General features: G+C 37.9%; 1 protein-coding gene across 1 annotated transcript in view; it reads left to right on the top strand.

Annotated features, from left to right (window-relative positions):
* The first annotated feature begins 2,549 nt into the window (after positions 1-2,549).
* The window catches only part of RDX (radixin), a 46,492-nt gene continuing 24,988 nt past the window's right edge, over positions 2,550-24,053 (top strand). The window contains exons 1-4 of the mRNA XM_074357022.1: positions 2,550-2,697; positions 15,545-15,614; positions 19,526-19,609; positions 23,934-24,029. Of these exons, the coding sequence (XP_074213123.1) occupies positions 15,603-15,614; positions 19,526-19,609; positions 23,934-24,029 (192 nt within the window). The 5' untranslated portion in view covers positions 2,550-2,697; positions 15,545-15,602. The remainder of the gene's footprint in view (positions 2,698-15,544; positions 15,615-19,525; positions 19,610-23,933; positions 24,030-24,053) is intronic.

Raw genomic sequence — 24,053 nt, 5'->3', positions numbered from 1 at the left:
TTTATTTTATTTTATTTTTGGCTTAAAACAACAGAACTTTATTGTCTTGCCATTGTGGAGACTAGGGTAAGAAATCAAGATGCTGGAAGATTGGTTTCCTCTGAAGGCTGTGGGGGAGAATCCATCCCAGGCCTCACTCCCAGCTTCTGGTGGCCTCAGGCTTCCTTGGCTTGAAGACGAAGTTCTTCGTGGGTCTTCACATGGTCTTCCCTCTGTGCATGCTTCAAGCTTTCTTTTTTCTAACACCTTATAGTTTTTGTTTTTGTTTTTTAAACATAGTTGCGATCATACTGCATGGTTAGTTTCATAACTTGTGGGTTTTTTTCCCCCACTTAATACTATCAAAAAAAACAAAACAAAACAAAACAACTTGCCATGAAGTTATATACATGACACATTTAAAATTGTTACCTAAAATGCTACAGATATAGTTACTTTTAAGGCATTTAGTTTCTATAATTTTTACTTTTGCTTCTCCTAAATAATATTGTAACATACAGTTCATGAATAAAACTTTTGCTCAATTTCAGATTATTTCATTCAGAAAGAATCCCAGATACGGGATTCTGGGTTCCAAGAGCATGAACATTTTTATAGGTTGAATCACAGGGCCAAACTCTTTCCACACAAGTTGTTTCAGTTTACACTCCCACTCACAATGTCTGGTAGCACCCTTTTATCTCACCAGCACTGAATATTATCTTTTACTTAAATATTTACCAATATGATAGCTGATGGAACTGTTACAATTTCTGGTCTGCTTGCTGTCGAAAAGTATAGGATAAAATCAAAGCTTTGGAGTCAAACATTACTGGGTTTGGTCATAGCTCTGCCACTTCTTAGCTGTGTTACATTGAGCAAATTACTTAACTCCTTGCGGGCCCTCTTTATTCACTGGCTTTTTTAAAGAAAGGTTAATAATAATATATACTGCGAACTTAAGGTTGTTGTAATTATTAAAAGAGACAGTCATGTAAAGCGTTTCACACCAGTGCCTGGCATGTGACAAAAGATAGTGAACGCTTCATTTTCTGTTGCAAAAGTGTGTTATATAATTTTGTTTGATTAGTGTACTAAGAATTTACAATACTTTGGCTATCTTTATGCATGCAGCTTGCTATGGAAGGGTGAACAATTACCTGAATAATTCTTGCACCCCACGGAGAAGTTCAGGGAGTAATCTTTTAGTTAATTAAAAAAAAAAAAAAAAAAAAGCACACACCTGGCTCCCATCCTTGAGGAATTTGCACTCTAAAGGCCTTTCAGTTTAACTCTTGAGGCTTTTAATTGTTCAGAGAGGTCTCAAAGGGCAATGGTGGAAACTCACTGAAGGGTACGTTTAGTGAAAGTGACCAGGAGAGAGTGTTCCTGAAAGAAAACCTACTGTCTCAGGGAAGGCAAATGCGAAGGCAGGAAGGATATGAATTATTTGTTCTACAAAAGTTAAGTACACTCCTGAGGTTTTATTTGAATCTAAAGTTTATTCATAAAAAGTAAACTATACAAAGCACCGCACACAGGACACGCTACGCTAATCTGATTTTGTGCACTTGCTAATGCTACACTCACGGCAAGTTTTGCTCTTTGAATCCCGGCAGAAAACGTGAGAGGAGAGGGAGTATGGAGTAGGTAACACTAGAAGTCCCAGGCACTAAGAAAACTGAATGGGCTAAGAGTCAGACCATGATCAAATGTCTCACTTTCATAAAGTCTAGGATAATTTTGGTTTGGCTGCCCTTTGGGGTCCGAGTTCCAGTATTTTCTCCTTAACCGACTCCTTCCCACTGCCAAAGAATGTCAGAGATAATACAAATTTATCAAATATCCTTGCCCGGATAAAAATCCGCACTCTCGACTGGGGGCCACATTCATCGAGGTTTTGGGAGGGCGGTTAAACCTTGCCCCTGAATAAGAAAGTTTTTCTAGATAGGCAAAACCTGCCAAAATGACGTAAAGCTCTTTATTACATATATAAATCCCCCTAAGGGAGGCCCGTTTCTCTCTCTCCTGCTCCAGGATTTTCAAGCTGAACAGCCAAGTAACACGCTCGATCGGGTGGTGCATTCCCTGTGGGAAGAATTCCTCCTTGGGGGCGACGGCAACGCCTTGGGTGAGTTTTCTGGCAGCAGCGGGAGTTTCAAGTTTCCACCCGTGGGGTTAGGCCCCGGGCACGCTCCCAGCCGCGGGCTGGGCGGCTCCGCTTCCCTTCACCGCGGGCTTCGCCCAAGCGCCGTCCTCCCCGGAAGGAGTCCCTCGCCTCCGCGATGGCCCGCGTTCCCTCGGGTCCCGCGGGGCCGCAGCCCGCCCGAGCACGTCCCCGCCCCGGACGGCGACCCCGGGCGACGCCCCACGCGGCGGGCGGCCGCGAGCCCGCGGGGCGGGGCGGGGCGGGGCGCGGGAGGCCCCGGCGCCGGCGGCGGCGGCGGCGGCGGCGGCGCTGGCTCTCGGGCCGCGGCGCGAGGCCGGCCGGCCGGCAGGGGGAGGCGAGGGGCGCGGGGCAGCCCCGCCTTTCCCCCCAGGAGCCGCCGGGCGGCCATATTGCGGAGCTGTCTGCGGTGGCGGCGGCGGCGCCTCTCTGCTCCGGCGGCCCAGCGCTCTCTCCACCGCCTCTCCCTCCCTGCCGCAGCCGCGCCGCCCGGCGCCGCCGCGCCGCAGCCCGGCCGCAGCCCCGGCGGGAAGGAGCCGCCCGCTCCCGGGGTAAGCCGCCGGCGCCCTCCCTTCCCCCACCCCCGGGCCCCGCCGGAGCCGCTGAGGTGGCGGCGAGAAGTTGCGGGGCCGCGTGCTGCCCGGCGGCCGCGCCGCGAGGGCCTCGCGCGCCTCAGCTTGCGCCCCACGGGCCGCGGCGCCTTCGCTCTGACGGCCCCGGCCGGCCGGGCCGCTCCCGGGGCGGGCGCCGCGAGGCTCGGCCCGAGTCGCGTCCGGGCCACACACGCCGCCGCGCGCCCCTCCTCGCGTCGGCCCGGACCCCCGGCGCCCCGGCTCTGCTGGGTTCCCGCGGCTCGGGCGCGGCCCGGGGCTCGGCCCGGCGCGTCCCTTCTAGGTACTTCGAGAATACAGATTTGAGCCTGGGAAACAGCCCGTTTTGCCCTGCAGGGAGGGCATTTGTGAGGGCTGCTGCTCTTTCCCAGTTGGAAAGTGAGGGTGTTGGATTACTAGAGAGCGTGCGTTCCGCCCTGGTGGCGAAGGGATGCTGCGGTCCGGGGATGGGGGCGTGAGCGGCTCCCCGCCGCCAGCACCTGCGCGGCGTGGGCGGCTGTCGGGCCGCCCCGCTCTACCTGCTGCTGCCGCTGCTGCAGGCGGCCTCGGGGTCCCGCAACTTTCTCCGGCCTTCCTCTGAGGCAGCCTGATGGAGTTTTTTCGACCCCTCTAGACAAGTTGAGTACATTACAGCCCCCCCCTTCTTTAAAAGGGTTGTGAACTCAATTCCCAGGCTAACTTTGAAAGGAGTGGGTGGTGGCAGGACATTATTCCAGTTTGAATAGATCACATCACTTCCTATGCAGATGTGGTATGGTTCTTTAACCATTCACAGCATGTATTTAGTATCCCCCCCCCCCCTTAAGGAGTGGTTATTAATGAGGTTGGAAATGTGTTAAAAGTCAACCTCATCAGAGGTAAATTTTAAAATACGGTTGCGATTTTGTGGCACCAAGACGGCCGTGATGTACATGTGAAAACGTAAAATAAGGGTTAATATGAAAAACGAGTACTTGGACGTAGACATTGCAACCTATTGTTTACGGAGCATACATTTTTTTTTTAGAGAACACTAAACACTTTTATATTTCGGACGGAGCTCTGAATGAACAATTGTCCCGTTCATTTTGCTGGATAAATAATGGCTTAATCTACTTGCCAAAACAGCGTTATTGGATTTGAGAAGAGAGGCTAATATTCAGGATTGCATTTAAAAAAAATTTTTTTTTCAGGATTACATTGCTTTCACCAATGGCTTTATCTTCCAGAGACTCATAATTACCTCAAATGTGGCAAAATATAGTCAGCACTCCTTTTGGAGATAATGGTATGCTGTAAAAAGGATTGCACTGACTTTGTTCTTTTGCTTAATCACTTTTTTAATATAGGATGGGATTTAATACACAGTTAATATATTATTAATAAGGAATGAATAGATTTGCATTGGAATTCTTTACAGTTTTTAGTTAAATGAGACAAAATTTATGGCATTTAGCAATGTTATAAATTCTTGCCCTTGTGGGTTATACACTGTTTTTGTTCACTCCCATACTCCCAAACATGGAAGAGCATGTCGGAGAGGATCAGAAATTAAATGTAATTAACCTCGGCGTGGGGAAAGTATGTTGAGTTTGCTCTTTGTTTTGGGCATTTGTGTTACTTAACTGAAAATTAAATTGGTTGTTCTTTTTCCTGTTGTGGTGAGAAATGACAGACTGCTGTTCTTTCTGTTTCTTGCTAACTCTCAGTTGTCTCAGGGAGGGGATGAAGGGTTATTTTTTGTTTTTTTGGCTTCACTGTTCCCAAGAGCAGAATTGAATTTTATTATTTTTATCTTTGGCAGGCTGTTGAAATGGAAGTCTTTATTTTTATCTCAATTTCAGTTCTCAACCTTTTAATATAATCTGTATATAGTTTAATATAACAGAGGCTGAAATCTTGATGGGAGTCTTGTTTTTTTCATCCATTTTTAACATAATGTATTTTAACTTACACTTGAAAAAAATGGCAAATTTTAACCAATATTTCCTAAAGAACAAAGCCTAAAAAAATGTGTTCTTTTAAGATTGTGAAGATAGCTATGTTGGTGAACTTACTTGGTAGGGTATGGTTATCATAATTTCATGCTGCTGCTGTAAATCTGGAAAGTCAAGGAAGTCACTGTTTCTCGGGTGGCTTGGACCTCCTGCAGAACAAGAGCAAGGGGGCATTTCTGACTACCCTGGTATTAACCCCTGGAGTTCCCGATTCAGTGGAACTGGATTGGGTTGCTGTAGACTCCACCTTTACAAGGTTATTTTAAACCTGTTAAAAGCCCTTCAGAGGAACTTTCCTAATGTCTGCAGCAAGTATATGCTCACCTGTTGGGTGGCAGAAGTGGCCAGTCTGACCCCAGAGAGTTCCTCAGTTTCTAGCCTCTTTCAGTAAAATCCTGCCTTTCCTGTCCATATTAGTCCTTGGTGTATTTTCTTTTCCAGTGTTAATTTATATGGAACATATATTTTAAATCATTTTTTAAAACTTTAATAAAAGTAATACACTTCACAAAGTTAAAAAACTTTGAAGATGTTAAGGGAAAAGTAAAAAGTCCGCCTCCCTTCCCAGAGCCGCCTCCCCCCCCATCCTCTTTCCCAGTCCTATTTTCAGAGGTAATTGCTATTAGCCATTCCTTGTAGTATATAGAAAATGCCAGTATGTATACAAGGCTATCATATACTTTATATCTCTTATTTTCTATAAAAATAAGGTTATTTTGTAACAAACATTGAAAGGGGATTTATTACTGTGTTGAGCATTGAGTAATAGTTCTATGATTTTCATCATTTGAATGAAATAAAAATGGAATTTCCTGTAATCTCAAAAGTGTTTATGTACATATGCAAAATTTTTTGATTAACGATTGAAGGTGAAATTCACTTTTTGTTCCTAGGGTGTGGCATATAATTGACACTGAAAAATGGTGTCTTTTGAAAAAGGGTTTATGATTTTGGGTAGTGAAATATCCATATGATATGTGAAGCTTTGTACCTGGGGACTGGAAATGAAATGTGGTCCATATGATTCACTTCTTTATGTCTTCATTCCATTTAATAATGAATCCTAGCTTCAAGCTTCCTGGAAGAGGGGGTAATTCATGTAGGAGTTATCTAGTTTCCTTTTTTCTTAAAAAAGCATTTTTTTATTGAGTTATGGTCATTTTACAATGTTGTGTCAAATTCTTTTTTTCTTTGAATAACCAGTATGTATAGAAATCCTTGAAAATTCACAAAGTTTTGTATTTTTTTTTCTTTGTAATATCAATAACCTTTTGGCAGAATTCTCAATTACCTTTTATAGAGGCTGGTTATATATATAAATAAGGTAAGTGGGGTTTTTTTTTTTTACATCAAGTGATCTAATGCATATGAATAAATTCTTTTCTACTTTTCTACACCGTTTATATACAAAGAAATAAGAAACTTTTGAGTTCTAGTAAACTTGATTTATCTGAAAATGATACGCTCTTTACTGTTAACCATTTGGAGAAGAGGTCAGCAATCTGGTTTGTAGCCCAAATCCAGCCTACTACCTGTTTTTGTAAATAAAGTTTTATTTGAACACATGATAGCTCATTTGTTTACATATTATCCATGGTTGCTGTTGAGCTGCAACAAGAGTTGCAATAGAGACTATGGCCGGCGGCCGGCAAAACCTAAAAAGTTTACTTAACCTAGCCCTTTACAGAAAAAGTTAGCTGACCCCTGCTTTATGGGATAATTCATCCATTCACGCATTTATGATCATATGCTAGATATTCTCTGCATTTGTTAAGATGAGAAGTTCACACTTTAACAGGAATACAGATGTGCCATTTTGTGTACCATAAAGTGTTGTGTTATGTTCTTAAGCTCGTGTGCGTGTAAACTGGAGTTTATAGTCAGTGCAACAGTGTTGTGAGCACGGTCTGTGATGTGAATTCTGGTTGTTTCTTGTTCTGTACTTAAAAAAAAAAATCTTACTGTTTCTGTGAATTAACTAGTAACATTTTGATAAGTTAACCAGACTAGGTGTTTGTAACCAAAAATCCTGGTAGTACTCAGAATAAAGTGAGTACAAGTGTAATGGAAGGACCCTCAGTAAAAGGGGGAATGGAAACACAGGAAATCTCAACCGTGGTTAATTGCTTCTGATCACCCTTTGGCTTTTAGTGAGTGTGTGGAACGGATTAAACATTATTAGCCATTATGAGAACTCTTGATATTTAAGCTGTTTCTAGACTCTAGATTTAGAAAAACTATAAAAAACCCTAGTTTGGTTATTAAGCGGAGTTGGTAGTACAGTTGACACTCCTCATCTGTGGGTACCGACAACCTTGAAAATATTTGAGGAAAAGAATTCCAGAAAGTTCCAAAATGTAAAACTTGAATTTGTCACATGCTGGCAACTATTTACATACCATTTACATTGTTTTTACTGTTATTTACATAGCATTTATTTACACTATATTGTAAGTAATCTGGAGATGATTTAAAGTATGTGGGGGATGTATGTAGGTTATATGCAGATACAGTGTGTGTGTGTGTCTGTGTGCCATTTTATGTAAGGGACTTGAGCATCCACAGATTGTGGTACCTACAGGGGGCGTCCTGGAACCAGTCTCCTGTGGATACCAGGGGATGACTGTTTACCCTAAGTGCTTACTATTTTCATTTAATTAACAAGCAGCATGATAATTATCATTATTATTAAATGTGTCAGCTTTTCTAGCCTTTAAATTTAATTTGACTGTCAAGTTAAATGAGATTGAAAGAGTCTTAAGTAAAGGTCATAAAGGCCTCCCTGAATTTGGGAGACCTACTGGGGAGGAGTTTGTTTTTTTTCAGGTTCATGGTTATTGTCTCTTGTAGCCTATTGCATATTAGTTTGCTTATTTTACAACATAAAACATCAGCAGAATATTGCCCTTGATGGTAATTAACAGAAAAATTCAAGTGAATATTATATGTAAGCTTAATTCACCAACAAAGTCAACAAACATCTGAGGCCCTGCTGTAAGGCAGGCACCATTTCGATTTCTCAAAAGGGGAATTGAATATTTCAGAGGTTAGAAGCTTAATGATAGAATTGCCATATAGCCTTAGTGTCTGCATGAGAGAATATTGTCTAATTTTAGATATTTAAGAAACATTTTGACTTTATTATGTTTTGAAAATAAGACACAGTAATATCTGGTGTTTCAAGACATAAAAAGTATAGAATTGTGAGAATTCCTCAGGTCAGTTTGAGATTTTTTTTTCTTTCCTGCTACCTAGGTGACTCACATGAACCTGTGTTTGATTTTTCATTTTTAAACATTTATTGTATGAATTTTTGATATTTCGTTAAATGTAAATTGAATTAGCTTTCTTACCTTTTAGCATTTAAAATTAATTTTTGTAAAAGGTGATGTTTTATTTGTCTTTTTTTTTTAACTCTCAGGAAACAATACAGGTATGGTGTTTCTTTTAAATTTACAAAATTCTTTTAGAAAAGAATTTAAATGCAGTGTGAAACATTGCTTTCTGCTTTATATTTGTTTTTAAGTTTCTAGTGATTTGCTTTGCATTTTCAGTAGCATGTATATATTGCTCAAAAATGTTGAATATTTTATTTCCTTGAACAGGTCAGTTCTTATGTAAGCAAGTACTTCATACCTTATTTAGAACTGCTCATCGCCCTTACAGGAAATTAACTTACAGGGGTGATTGTACCAGTATTAATGTGCACTTAACAGCATCTTCAGAGGTGGTTTTTTTGACCTGAAGACAACAGAGGAAGAGCTTTAACTTCTTGAAAAGCTCTGGTAATTGGGGTGAGCTTGTGTAAAATGATGTCAGAAAAAGGCAGAATAGGGTACCCGGAAGAGCACGGGACTGAGACATGGAAGGACCTCTGACACCAGCCCTAGTACTTGGGGCAAGTCTGTCACCTGAATCTCAGTTTGCTTGTTGGAAGAAGAGGGATTGTGCTGCTTACCTTGGGCAGAGGCAGGAAGGGCAGTTAGGAGGAGGATTAGATAATGTAGGTAAAGTGGCTGAAGAGTGAGCATTGTACAGATACTTCCATTTACTACCCGTGTGCTTGCTTTTGTTCTTCATTTCTTTTTTTTTTTTTTTTTACAAAGCAGAGCTAAAAATTCTTGTCTTTTTTGCTTCACTTAGGGAATCACATGTCATTAAATAAGCAAAAGTACATTATTATTGCTATTAAGTTAAGTATTTAACAATGAGCTAAAAAATGTAATAAGCATAGTTCTTTGTGTATTTGGGTTTTAAAACAATCTGTGAACTTGAATAGGGAAAAAAGTTACATCTTTATTTACCCATTTTTGTCTGTTATGAATGTGGGGCCCAGTAGCAGAGACTGTTTCTAATAGAAATCACAGATATTTTCATGATGTGTTACTGTTGCAGATCTCAAATGACACTTAAAACCCATCATTACTTCAAAGTTTAATTGTTAGATATACTGGGAGATACTGTTTTTTAAAGATTAATTAAAAAGCATATATATTACTGTATCATGAATTTGTGCTTTTTATATTTTGATGACTGTAATCCAGTATAACTGGTTCTTTATGTGAATAGTGTGTATTTTTTTTTTTGTGTGTGCTTTTAAAAATTCTTTCCTAGGAAAGGGTTCATAGGCTTTACCAGAGGGTCCCATGTTGCCAAAAAAAAAAAAAATGATTAAGACCTGTTTTGGTAGATGCTGTTAGTGTGTTAATTTGATTGTCAGAATTACCTTATTAATTCAGTTTATGCTTTTCTTTGTTACCCTGCTTCCCAGTGCCCCAGTACGTTGGCAGAGAGTCTTTTGTAATTTTTTGGTATGTGGAGAGACCCCAGTTCTGTTCAGAGATGGTGTCTCAAAAGACAGAAAAAGAATTACAATTAGGCTTGAGGAAAAGAGTATCATGAGAGTAAAGTTAGGCAGCCTGGTATAAATTATTGAAGCATCAGTGTAGGTCCCGTATGGACAGACTTAACACCTGTTTTAACACTGACAGGTGGGGAAGGTCTGTTGTGCCGCTGACTGAATAGAGCTCAAGGTGTTAAACGTGAGGCTGTTTTTCCATTGAATGATGTGGAGAGGAGGCTGTTTAAGGGTCACCTTTGGCATTAAAGGACAAAAAAGAGAATGTTTGTATGAATGTTTTGTCTCTAAAATGTGGTGCTGTGTTTGAGTACATATTCATGTGTGTAATTTTCTGGAAATGGGAGATGGGAGAAGCTGGCAGCATCTCTTAATACTGCTTGCCATGATTGCTTTTGAGGGAGTCTGTGGAAAAGAGGAGAGGTAAGACCACTTTACGAAATTTAGGGAGAGTAGGGAGGAAGGAGTAAATTTCTTCAATAAGTTACTTGTTATGAGGGTAGTGGGGAGAAGAGTTGATTTTTATTATGCTCTGACAATGGATTAGGTGGATATAATCATTTTTTTAGAGAAGAAGTAAAGGAAGACATTGAAAGACAAAGTTAGTTTTAAACACGAACCAGTGAGAGGTACAGCCACATGTATCTAGGCACCTCGGCTTTTCCAGTGACATTTTATGAAGTTGTCCATTCTACTCCTAACAGATGCCATTTTCAAAAAAATAATATGCTAGTAACAATCATAGGAGGACTAGAAATGTACCACTGAGGTTAAATATTATTGTGATATAAATATTTTTTAATAATCACTAAATTGGCTAACAACTTAGGTTTTTAACTATATTTATGCACAGCTTCATCCTAAAAAATTTAAATTCTTATATATATCATGCTGTCTTATGAACAAACTGATATATAAGCAATTTAGTGAAATACATTTTTATATTTCTCATCTGATTTTTAAAATTAGTAACTTAACAAAAATAAGCCCCCGATTAGTATTAAGTGCTCAGTTCTGTATATCCAGATATCCTTTGTAAGGATACCTGTTTTTTTCCTTAGTTATAATGGGTGGCTACGTGTTCTGCCTTTTCACTTATCCTCATGTAAATGTTGACACAGTTTGTCCATTTCTTTGTCACATAGTTTCAGCATTAGTTGTGGTTTTGATTTTGATCATTGGCTGTTATAATATCTTGGTGCTGCTGAGAATATTTTGGTACAGATTACTTTATTTCTTCGGAGTATATTTCAGAAGTTTCCTGTTCAAAAAAGCTTTGTTGCTTTTGTTATATACTGACAACTTACTTTCCAGAAATATGGAGGCAATTTATGGTGCTACTTGAATTTTAAGAGAGAACACTGGCTGAAAATATACATTTTTATAAGTTTTTTTTAGAGGCCAACCGTATCCTTATTTGCAAAGGCTTTTTGTTAGGCTCCTTACTTCCTCACAGCTCACATAGATCAGTTAAGTTTGTGGGAGATTTTAAAGGGTTAATTAGTTTGTGTAAAAACCTGGTTTTGCATATTGTTGGCCTATGATGTGTTTATTCTTTTATGTCAGCAGAGCTCTCTTATTAAACTTAAGACTTTAATATGGATTATTTTGCTTAAAAGGTCCTTTTCTACAGAGTATACCTTGAAATAATGCTGATATTGAAAATTTGGATAAATTATTTCTTAAAGGAAAAGGGAAAAACTCTACCTTCATTTAATTCCAGTATTTGATTAATCCATAACTTAAGAAATTTTGCACACCTACATGCTTGATGTTTATTTATCTGCCTAGCAGGTCCTGTGTTTGAAAACACTCTTTCTGTAGTTTGAATGCTTTAACTTACAGTCTGGTGTATAATCAGTGTTCATGTTCTTTCCTTTGTTCTTCTTTGCCAGTGAGAGATGGCACAGGAAGGGCATCACAGCCATATGGTTTAGTAAACAGTGATCATCAGTACCTGAGTAGGCTCTCTCGAGGGTCTGTTAACTTCTCTAGGGTGTGGCCATGGGGTCTGATGTGGTAATAGAATGTTAAGTGAGGAAGTTAATGTAAAATTTGGTCTAGGACAATTAAATTAAATTTCTAGTAGTCTGGTAGGAGCAAACCTGAAAAAACTGTAGGGACACATGTACAGCTCAGGGCTTGCAGGAATCCCACACTGGGGAGTGGGCTAGGGACATGACTTTCTCTCCACAATTACAAACTCCATAAAGAAACAAGCCATAATGAACTGAAAATAGTAGATAGTTTTATAGTGACATAAAATAAACATAGGAATGAAAGGATTCAATGGAAAGTATAAAATAATGTAGCATTTTTAAACATTTTTTTAAAAAACAAAAATGGATTTCTAGAAATTAAGATATATAATCACTGAAATTTTAAACTAGGGGACAGGTAAAATGTTAAAAACATCTGCAGAGAATTAATGATTGGAGGAATGTTGCTCAGACAGGTAACGAGATAGAAAATATGAAGAGTAGGCATGGATTAGAGAATAAAATACCCAGCGTGTATCTAATAAGAATTGCTGAATGGGAAGGAGACAGTGGGTAGTAATCTTCCAGAATTTAAGAAAAGCATGAGTCTTCAGAATCAGGACGCTTACTAAATCCTGAACAAGATAAATAAAAGCAAATCTGGAGAACACCAAAAACAAAACAAAACACAAAACAAAAAACAACCAAAAAACTTGAAGGAAAGCGGGAGAAGAGGCATATTACCTCAGGGGAATGAGTTAAATTGATAGCAGACTTCTCAGCAGTAGCAGATTCCAGAAGAAAACTAGTATCTTCCAAATACTGAGGGAATAACAGTTAATTTAGAATTATATGTGCAATTAAATTGTTACTTAATGAAACAAGGAAATATTCACTGGAAAGGTAAAGCAGTTCTAAATCTTTATTCACCTGATAACAGCCTGAAAGCATATAAATAAACACAAGAAGAAATTTTAACATCCACAATCAGAGTTGGGAAAATTGAATACATTTTTTTCCTTCAATATAGTTAACTAGACTAAACTGAGAGTAGAGAGATTTTAAACAAAACATTAAATACTTGATCTGGCTTGATCTAACTTATCAAGTGTGAAAAATAACATTATTTTCATTTATATCTGGAACAATCAAAAGCCTAAACTGATTAAGCACTAAGTATAAAGGAAGTCTTAATGAATCCTTTGACTATAGTATATATAGTAAACTTAGGAATAAATAATAAAAAGATAGCACTCTTCTCCCAGGCCTCTGATCATTCCTTGGAAAATTTAAAACTTCTTAGTAGTGATTAGAAATCATAATTGGAAACTGAAACATTCAGATGTAAACAGCAATGAAAAAGCTATATGTAAAAAACCTTAGTGGCAAGCCACTAAGGTGATACTTAGAGAAATAGTAGAGTTTCAAATACAAGCCGTTTTTACCAAAAGTTATTGCCCCAAACAGGAGATTTATATTTGTTTTCATAGGAACTCTCTCATTGTAGGATGTTCTCTTTCTCTTGAGCATGAAAGTACTGTCTAAGAAAGGTACATTGACCAGAAATGCCTTTAATCCATGTGGTTTTGGAGAGCTCATGGAGTTCATCTGAAAAGTGATTTAAGTGTAAAAAAAGAGGCTAAGAAATCTAGAACAGATCCGAATTTTAAAACTCACTTAAAAATAATACAGTAACACTGGATATTAAAATATGTTCTGGGGGAGGGGATAGCTCAATGGCAGGGTGCCTGCCTAGCATACAAAAGGTCCTGGGTTCAATCCCCAGTACCTCCAGTTAAAAAAAAAAAGTAAACAAAATATTTTCCAACGGAACAAGGAGGGGAAAAATAATATCCTACCAATGTTTTATATAAATGGGTAGTTGTGGCCTGGGATTAACATTTTAGTGATAATTAGATTCAAAAAAATGCTCATGTAATTTGGAAAACAGTGTGATTCAGAAGTTTGATATAGATGCTCAGGTCTCATGTCTGATGAATGAGGTTATTTTATACAATCCAGTGAAAATTATTTTTGAATACTCTCGCTGGCAAAGTAGGGGGATCACTTTGTATTTGGAGTTGCAATGGGACATGTTTAGTTTATGCCCTTAATGCATGTATTAGGAAAAAAAGATGGGAAATTACTTAAGTAAACTTTAAATTTTCGGAATTAGAAAATGAGCTGCAGAGTAAAAGCCACCTGGTGAGAAGAAACATGAGGACAGAAATTAACAAAAGAGAAAAAGAAAATAGAAGATCGATAAAACTGAAAGCTGGTTTTTTGACCAATCAATGAAGCAAACTTCCAGCAAGATAAGTTACAAAAGGGAAGGCAAAAATTAATTGTGTTAGGAATAGAAAGGGGATCAGAGCTGTAGATGTGGTAAAGATATTAAAAAAAAAATGGAGAGAATGCTATGAATAACTTTCTGGAAATATGTCACCAAGACTTTTGGGAAAAGAGGATTTGACTTGGGGTAGGGATTTAAGCCATGTTTTAGCCATGTTGTCTTTGACGTATCATTTAGATATTGAGCAAGCCATATTAGGCAAGCAAGTCTAGAGATACAGAGTTGGGAGTTACCAGCTTATAAATGATGTGAAAGGTTGGTTTTGAGGCTGTTTTAAGACCTGAGATGAAGTCTTCAGTAGAGATGAAAAGAGGACATAGAATTGGAAGATAGCTGAAGTACACTTAGGTTCATGAAAGTAGGCAATTACAGATAGAGAATATCATTTCTTAGCTAAGAGTTAAGTGACAAGTTAGGAAATGAGGAATTTAATACTTCCAACTGAATTTCATATCCCAGTGTATTAGATAAGAAATTTCTTACGATGTGGAATTCCCTCTATAGAGAGATTTATTGACACACGATTGACTAAAATTTAAAGAAATGACCTAACTTTGATCCTTTGTTTTTATTTCAACTTGGAGAGTTTTCCATTTTGTTAATTGACAATATAGTTATAAAATTAAAAATTATATATTAATTTAGTTAATGTTAGTATAACAAATAAAATTTCTTGGCAGAGATATTACTTGATAAGCTGATTTTCAGGTAATTATCTAGTACACTTCTCACTATTAGATTTTCAAATAGGAATAATTATTTTTTCTAGACAACTAAATGGTTAAGAATGTTAGATCTTTTGGTAGTTTTGTAAGAAGAAAACCCAATTTTGTTAGATATTTGTAAGAACATTTACCCAAAAATAATATGTTGGTTTTCCTAGATTAAGATTTACTTCTGTTGCCTTAGTGAGAGAAGATATAATTTAACATTGGTCTTAAGGACAAATCTAAATTTCAGTGAAGGCCACTAGCTTGCTGGTGAGTAGCATGGTGATTGCTGGTGTGCAGACTGGCTGTTTTATCTCCTGTAGGTGAAAAAGTTACTCATCTATTTGTCTCTGCCTGGATTTTTAAACTTTCAAGGAGAAAAATAATTTCCTTTAAATAGTGATCTTTTTGTAGTTTACATTAATCAGTATTTCCCTTTTTCTTTTCTTTTCTTTTTTGTCTTTGGCAGTACAGAAGAAAGATTGAAAAGTGTTCCTGAGTTCATTTCTTTAGAATCCGAATCCATCTGTTGCCTCCTTCGCTGTCTCTCTGTCCACCGGTCTGGGTATAGGGGCACGCTTGAGTCAAAGAGAAAGCAAGCATTTGGGCCCTTAGTAATCCTTTTCCTACTATATTTTGTCTGTAACTAAATTAAAACTTTCACTTGGTGATCAGTATGCTTTACCCTCTGTTACTTGAGATGTGCGCTGTTTTAAATCACAGATAAAAGTATTTTTAGAGAATGTGAGATGATAGAAGTCATTGAAAATCAGAATAAAATAAGAGTTCCATGTTAATTATAACATTTTAAAACGTGAGTTTAAAGCTTTGTTTTATCTATACAAATTATATTATTAAGTAAAAATATTACTATATAAAAAATAATAGATCAATTATTCTTTCTTTAACAGAAGTTCAACAGAATTCATTAAGTGAATTTTTAAAGAGGGTGACAAAAAGAGAAGGAAAATGCCGAAACCAGTAAGTGAATTTTATTTCTTCTGATACTGCTTACTTAATAAAATATCAATAGCATTAAATTCCTTTTGAAACAAGACAGACTATTATGGTAGAGTTGTTGGGGGGAAAAAAGTGCTGATATTATTGTTGTTTGTTTTAAGTTAATGTGACTAGAGTTCAGGGTTATATGGGCCAGTGACGAAGAGGTATGGGTGACATTGTAGTTAAGATTACTGTGCGCTGTGGGGTCCAATTTAGTTCTTATCCTCACTCTGCCACTTAATCTGAGTGACCTTTGTTAGATTAGTTCAGTCTCTCCGATTCTTAATTTCTTCATATATAAAATTGGAGACATTAGTTACCTCTCAGAGAGTATGTATGGTGAGGATTAGAAGATCCTTACACATACACATCCAGTGCTCAGTAAATAGGAACTTACTGTTACACAGGAGAAAATAACGAGAGGTCAGAAGGGCCCATGCATTATTCATTTTCTCATAATTCTAGCTTTGATGCTGGTGACACCAGTACAAATGTTGTCTGTGGTCTTAGAGTTTTTAAGGGTATATGTATGTTCACTTTATTTAGTTATATATTATATATATTATAAATAATATTATTTAGCTTTATATAATATATAATTTGTGACTAAGGTTTATCCTTGTGTCTTAGGATAAATGGTCTTTTCTTCATCTAACAAAAAATTACTTTTTAAATAATTTTCTTCTGGCCAGTAATCTTTTTAAGAAAATCATTGGTTGTAGTAATTGAAACTTTCTGGCATGGATGTCACTTTGGAATTACAATCAATAGAAAGGAAAGGAGGAATTAAGTTTTTCTATTTACAGATAGCATGATTATTTATGTAAATATCCTCAGGAATCTACGAAACAACTATTAGAACAAATAACTGAATTTAGCAAGATTGTTGGACACAATGTCATATTTAAAAAAAAATTCAGTTGTCTTTTATGTACTAGCAGCAAAATTCAAAAAATGAAGTGAAAAGAATTCCATTTGTTACAGCATCAAAAAAGAAAATATTTAGGCATGAATTTATAGAAACCGTATAAGACTCTACACAGAAAACTTGTAAGAAATTAAAAAGACCAAAATATATAGAAAAATATACGTTGGTCATAGGTATATCTAGAAAATATTAAGATAGATGAGTTTGAGTATTTTGGAATTCTTTGGATTTTAGAAAAGTGAATATACAGCATATTTTGACATACGACTTCCATCGGGATCTGTTGAATCACCTCAGAAACATTAGTTTTTCTATACATCAGTGTGTGAATAGTCATTTGAAGTGGGGTAAGTTAATTCACCAAATGGATTCATATCACTTTTAAGTTTTTGCTAGAAATTAGCTAGTAAACTTCAGTTTTCAATGCATTTAGGATCTCAAGGGATTGTGAACCTATATTTATAATAGCTACAAAAGCCATAATTATTTAGGAGAAATATATATTAACAAATGATTACTATTATTTTTATGGAGAAAGTCAGAAACACTTTTTTAAAAGATATTTAAAAAGACCAAAATTAATGCAAGGAGAGAACCATACTTATGGATAGGAAGGGTCAATATTGAAAAGCTGTCATTTTTCACCCCAAAGAGACTGTTGAACTTAGTGTAGTTTCCAGTTTAAACCATAATAGGGTGTTTTGAAAATTTACAGTTACATGTGGAGTCAAGAGTAAGAACAAAGAGATAAGAACAGCCAAACCGGTTCTGAAGATAGTTAGGGGAGACGCCCTACCAGATGTCAAGACTTATTTAAAGATACAGTAATTAAGACAGTATGGTATTGGCAGAATAGCTAAATTGTCCCCCAGTGCAACAGAAAAAAGAGCACAAAATTAGACCCATACCTATACATGCTCGATCTGTGACAGTGTAGTCTTTGGGGAGTGAATGAACAAATGAATATGTCATGTTTGAGTGTTTAGGTTAGTGCCTACCTGTGGAGGATTGGAGACAAATTCACAAAGAAGAAATGTACTAGTATATGCAACATTTTTTGTCATTTCTAGTTTTTAAAAAATTGAATGGTAGACTTACGGGTAAAGGAAAACTTTCTCTATTCGAAACGTTCTGACATCAAATATGTGGGTTTTCCATAGCAAGCAGTTACCCAGTTCAGTTGTGTGTCCTGCAGTTTAATTCATTTTGACACAACTACCCTGAGTTAGTGCAGACCCCACAGGTTAATGGCTCAGACTCACTAGACTGCTCCCAACTTCAGAAGCTAATCACACTTCTATCTAACTTGGCTAAAAATTTGAGAATTCTCACCATCTCCTCTTCAGGTTCTATAATGTGCTGTAACAGCTCACAGAACTTGGGGAACCACTTTACTTCCTATTACTGGTTAATATAAAGGATACTGATGAAGAGGACAAGGTCTAGAAGGGTCCAAGCAGAGGAGCTTCTTTCTGTCTTTGTGGAGTTTGGGGGTGCACCACCCCTCAGGTTGATGCATTCAAGGACCTGGAAGCTCTCAAAACCCCTTCATTTAGGGTTTTATGGGGGTTCCATTTCATAGGAATGATTGATTAAATCATTGGACATTGATGATGAACACATTCCCCAGCCTCTCCCTTCCTGGGAGGTTGGTGGGGTGGGTGGCTGAAAGTTCCAATCCTCTAATCTCTTGGTTGGTTTCTCTGGCTACCAGCCTCATTCTGAAGCTATTTAGGGCCCACCTAGAGCCACCTCATTAGCACACACTCAGGTATGGTTGAAAGGAGATTATTATGAATAACAAAAGAACCTTCTCTCACATATATTACTCAGGAAATTTTAAGGATTTTAGGATCTCTGTGCCAGGAACCCAGGATGAAGACCATATATATATTTATTATTATATTACAATAGGTTTTATTTTATTATGCTTCATTTTCTATATATGTTACATATATTTTGTGTTCTAAATTATTATTTTAAGGAAGGAGCTCTAAGATTTATTTGATTGGAGAGGGTAATTCAGATAAAATTACATGTGCAGAGAGAGGTACATGTGGTTGTTTGAACAGAACATAAGGGGACATAAGTCTGATGTAGAGTTCTGATAGTGAGTTAAAGTTAAAAAGATAGATTTTTACCTTAAGTGAATTCTAGGTGAAGATGCTATTCTGGAGTAAAAATTCTTTTGGTTAAGGCATATTAAGTTTTTTTGTTTGTTTTTAATTGAAGTATAATTAGTTTACAGTGTAGTGTCCATTTCTGGTGTACAGCATAATGTTTCAGTCATACATATTATACATATATTTGTTTTCGTATTTTTTCATTATAGGTTACTGCAAGATATTGAATATAGTTCCCTGTGCTGTATGGAAGAAACTTGTATATCATATAAAGTTTTTGAAGAGATACTCAACTAGGAAGTTATTTACACACAAAAATTAGAATTTGAAAGAGTCTAGTAAATAAAAGGCAACAGATGAATGCTTTTTATAAAAGTGAAGAATACATTTGCAGTATAAATAAAACTTAAATATTTGATTTCTGTGTTGAAAGGCATGGGCACAGTGAATGACATTCAAAGAACTTGCAATTATACCTGAGTTTAAAACCTGCTCTGCCATTTGATGCCCATGTGTCCTTGGGCAAGTAATTGAAACTTTTCTGTAGAAATGAACTATTCTGTAGAAATGAACATAATCTAGTATTGTTGCAGTGGCAGATAAGACTATGAAAAGCATGTGGCCTAGTGCCTCCTATATTCAGTACATCAAAAATAAATATAAATACATCAAACTATCACTTTAACAGAGAAAATATTAAGTACACTGCAGAGTGGCTCTTTACTGCCTACACATTAAGCCACTTTATTTTATAAATCAGGTAAAAGTATTTACTCATGCCTAATACTTAATAAGCATTTTCTCTTTTCTATTGATTATCCCTTTTGTTTTTATTGCAGATCAACGTAAGAGTAACTACAATGGATGCGGAGCTGGAATTTGCCATTCAGCCCAATACAACTGGCAAACAGCTTTTTGACCAGGTATCATTTACCGCATGAAGTATGCATTCTGACACCATAGTGTGGAAGCTGCTGCATAGTTCTTTTTATGTTTTTCTATGACTTTACTTGTAATGCAACAACGCAGCACTTGGTATTTTTCACAGTAGCTGCTCAAATGTTTTTCACAACTATAGGGATATTCTTTCTCATTCTTAGATTTGAGAGATAGGACTTTTTAAAAATAATTATTAGCAGATATTTATTTAACATCTGATATGCAAATCATTGTAATGAGGATTAAAAGGAATTCAAAGATACTCTGCACAATCCATGAGCAGACTAGGTGGAGATCCTAGACAGAGGGTGTAGCCGAGCAGTGGGCTTGTGTATCCGTGGTGCAGAAAGCCAAACTCTTGACAGCGGGTGTTTGCAGCAAATACGGGCTTATTGCAGGGTGCCAAGCAAGGGAGTGGGAGACAAGCCTCAGATCTACTCCAGGTTGGTTTTTGAGTTAGAGTTTTTTTTTCAAGGGGGAAGAACAAAGAAATTGGGGTTAATCATCATTGTGTGACATTTCTTAATCATAGTTTCAGGAGTCAGGATGTCTCTGAGTTACGATTCTTTGGCCAAGTGGTCCATGGCTCCGGGGTCCGTTAGCTCTTCTTGCCCTGGAGAAGCAACCTGAGTGTGCATGTTAGTGATACCTGACGATACAGCAGCACTTTTACTGCATGAATGGTGTTATCAGCAACAGCAGTTTTAGTCATCTGACTCTGGCTGATTAGTGTTCAGTTAGCACAGGATTGAGTTCAGAGGGGACGAGAAAGGGCATGCAGTTGGACAGAGAGATTAATCATAAACTCGGCAGGGGACTTGGCTTTGGGAGGACTTAGTTTCACGGGGATGGCAGGAGCAGAGGCATAGGCACCTGACTGCAGTTTGGTGCCCCAGGCTCATGCTGTGCTGGCCTGGAGTTAGAACGTGATGTCACTTTAAGGAACTTGGACTTCTGGTCTGTTTTTCTCACTCTGGAGTGCACATTTGAGCCACCCTGGGGAGCTTTAAAAAGAAGAGAAAAAAAAAGCAGTACTTGGAAACCACCTCAGGAGATTTTGATTTAATTGTCTGGGGCCTCCTCTAAACTATTAGTATTTGTTACTTAGGCTCCCCAGGTAATACTGTATATAATACTGTAAGTAATCAAGTTTTTCTGAGAAAAGAAGGAAAGAGATTGGTTACTAGAAATCAAGTGGTTGAGAAATGAAGTGATTGCAAAAAGGAGGAAGGTAACTTTACATACGAGCAGGAGAGCAGTACTAGCCTGTGATCCAGCTAACTGTTGAGCGTGGAGAATGGGAGCGAGAGTCTCTAGCGTAACAATCGCAAGTAACTTGGTCCATATCCTGGTTTTATCCAGTGTCATTCTCTGAATCTACATACCGATCCAAAATGTGATGAAAGAAAAATTTAAAAATTCCTGGAAAGGTGCTTCTTTTCTTGACAAAGTAGTAAGCTTAATCTCATGATTAGATAATTCGTGAACTTGAAAGCCTTGATAAGATGGAGTCTTTCTGGAAGAGGAAAGGCTTTTTTTTTGGGTGTGAGTAAGCCGAGTTTTAAAACCACGTCGTAATAAGCAGCTGCGTGTACCGTGCCTTGTAGGTGCTTCATCTTTGCGAGCTGATGCTCCTTTCTGTTGGTGCTTCTAGGCCTCCTGTAAGTACATACAGCCTACCTTGCATACAAATGTGAGTGCAGTTAGCATTTATTGTTCTCCATAGCAGGTTGAAATGATACTTACAGTGATTGAAATGTTTTGTGATAGTCAAAAACTAATCAGCAAGTAGGCGTTTTTTTGGTATTGGATAGTGAGAAGTTAAATTTTTGTAGTTTGTCGGGCAGAACTGCTCTGGTGTGGACACCAGGTCAGATGAAAGCTCGTCCATCACAGCGCAGGAGTGTGTAGTAGTGGGGGAGTGTGGGGCTGCAGCCACACTGCCTGCGGTCGAACCCCAGCTGCAGCGGTTCTGCTCTGCACAGTTACTCTTTTTGCTTCGTTTTTTTATTTGTGCGATTAGGGTGATACTCCTTCTGCAGATTTTTTGAGAACTAAATGAGAATCCATGTAAAGTACATAGAATAGTATTTGATATACACACACGCACATCCATTTCATGTTGTGAATGAAGAGGTCTAAATTAGGGAGTATTGTTATCTGTTACGGGCTCTCAGCAGTTAATTCTTGGAGTCCCTGCTCTGTTTCCTGACAACTTCCCTTGAGTGCGAATGGCAGGATCTAAAAGCAGGCATTCCCTTGGGTGTGGCGAGTATCTTTGTGAGCTGTCAGGTGGGTAAGTTGAGGGTCAGCCCAGGAGCAGACCGAGGAGTAGAGGTCCTCTCAGATGAATGTGCCTGTAGCGAAGCCTCACCTCTGATAAGATGTCTGAGGCCAGCTGCTGTGTGGAGGGGACCTGGTTGAGTGCTTGAGGCCCTTCGGTTTGCTCCCTTCACTAGCCTCCTCCTCCAGCTTCAGCCTATAGGCTGAGTAGTGATATCCTCAAGGAGTACTCAGCATGATCTGTTAGGATGCAAGGAAAAATACTAAAATATTTGTCTTTATTTTTGTCTTTCAAACTTTCAAACATTTAAAAAATATGTTTTCTAATATCTTAGTATGGTAGCATTGTATAATTTGTAAATAAATATACACATACTGTAGTTCTGTGCCCCAAGTTTGTTTTTACTTATAAGTATGTGGTTAAACATTTCCTAGAACAGTTTCAGAAGTGAGGAAAGAGCCACTGAGGAGTTGGGGCCTCTTGGAATTTCGTGCTGCACCCTCTGGCTCCTCCTGGTGTTGTGGGAGTCTGAAGGGAGTTGGGAGACTGCCCCTTGTGCCGCACCATGGCAGACCCCCTCACTCAGCAGCACTGTGACTCACACAGGGCCCGAGGCAGAAGCTGAAGCCTGCTGCTTTGTGCACTTCTCTCTGTTGCTCTTGACCTTTGTACGTTTCCTGCTCCTGCCACTCTGGAATGTTTTCTGTGGCTCTGTTGGAACTACCTATCTTTTGCCAAAATTAAATTATCTGGAATCTTCTTTGTCCACATTACAGTTTTGGTGGTTTGGCATTGATCAGCTTTTTTTGCGTCAGTATGAATCTTTATATCCTATATCATCCAGAAATTTGTTTTTTTTTTTTTTAATGTAGCAACCTTTCCTATCCCAGCTAATTTTTTTTCTAATTTTTAATTTTGTGTGTGTGCGTCATTTCAGTGAAATTTTTCAAAAGAGAAAGTAAACTGATGAGTTAAGAACTAATGTTGAATCTTTCTGTAAAGCTTTTAAAATCTTAGTGGACTCTCACCTCCCTCATTTTATTTTAAATATAAATTTTAAAAAATATATGCTTTTGTTGACATAATCCTGGATGTAGATCCCAGTTTACCGCTTTATTTACTCTGATACCTAGTACCTAACATTGGCTCATCATTCTTTGAGATGACATGGGTATTAAAAAGAATAACGCAATAATCCCTGCCCTTAGTTTTAAACAAAGAGAGTACATAGACACTCTACTAGTAATACAGTTAATTTTGATAAAATAAATATTCTAATAGCAGTTTAGATAAAGAACTATGGGAATATCAAGGAACAAGTGGTTAATTTTATCCAAATGATAGATTTATTCACAGAGGCATGTTAGTTAAGCTGGGCCTTGAGGAATAAATCTTTTAACTGGTGGTAAAAGTTAAAAGAAGAAACACTGTGTGAGCAAAGGTATAGAAAGATAAAATTTATGGCACGTTCCAAGAGTGATTTCTTGCTCTGTGAGGGTACAACATAGAATATATTACAATGATGGGTGAAGGGAATGGGATGATACCAGCAGTTGGACAACTTGAGGTATGGTGTTTAAATGTCCTCGGAAACTCTTATCACCAAGATGATACTGTTTGCCTTGGCTGCCCAGTAGTGTAGTTGTGGGGGTAAACTGAAATGGGAAAGTGGGGTTCTGACAGCTCTGTATCTGTTCCTCAGATCCTTCTTGTTATCTGTTAGGGTCATGATGGGAGATGAGAAAGGAAAGGAGGTAGAGAAAGAGTGGATCAGGTAGGATTGAAATGACACTACAAAATTTAGTAAACAAAACCTGAGTTTAAGTTTTCAAAAATGTTCCTTTAGTGCTCGCTTTGGCAGCACATGTACAAAAATGCTCTTTTAATTAGCATGTTAATTTACGAAAGATCTTTCCTGTAGCAAAGGAATGTACCTGTCATCCCTGTGTAGTTTTGTTCTCTTGAAATACAGAGCCGTCTAGTTACACTGTGAGTGCTGAACTGAAATTGACTTTGTTTTTCAGGTGGTGAAAACAGTTGGTCTGCGTGAGGTCTGGTTTTTTGGGCTGCAGTATGTGGACAGCAAGGGCTATTCTACATGGCTTAAACTAAATAAAAAGGTAAAGTGTGTATGATAATATTCA

The sequence above is a fragment of the Camelus bactrianus genome, chromosome 33, assembly GCF_048773025.1.
Source record: "Camelus bactrianus isolate YW-2024 breed Bactrian camel chromosome 33, ASM4877302v1, whole genome shotgun sequence".
Taxonomy (NCBI): Eukaryota; Metazoa; Chordata; class Mammalia; order Artiodactyla; family Camelidae; genus Camelus; species Camelus bactrianus.
The sequence above is the reverse complement of the archived record's forward strand: the minus strand, read 5'-3'. Positions and strand labels throughout refer to the sequence as shown.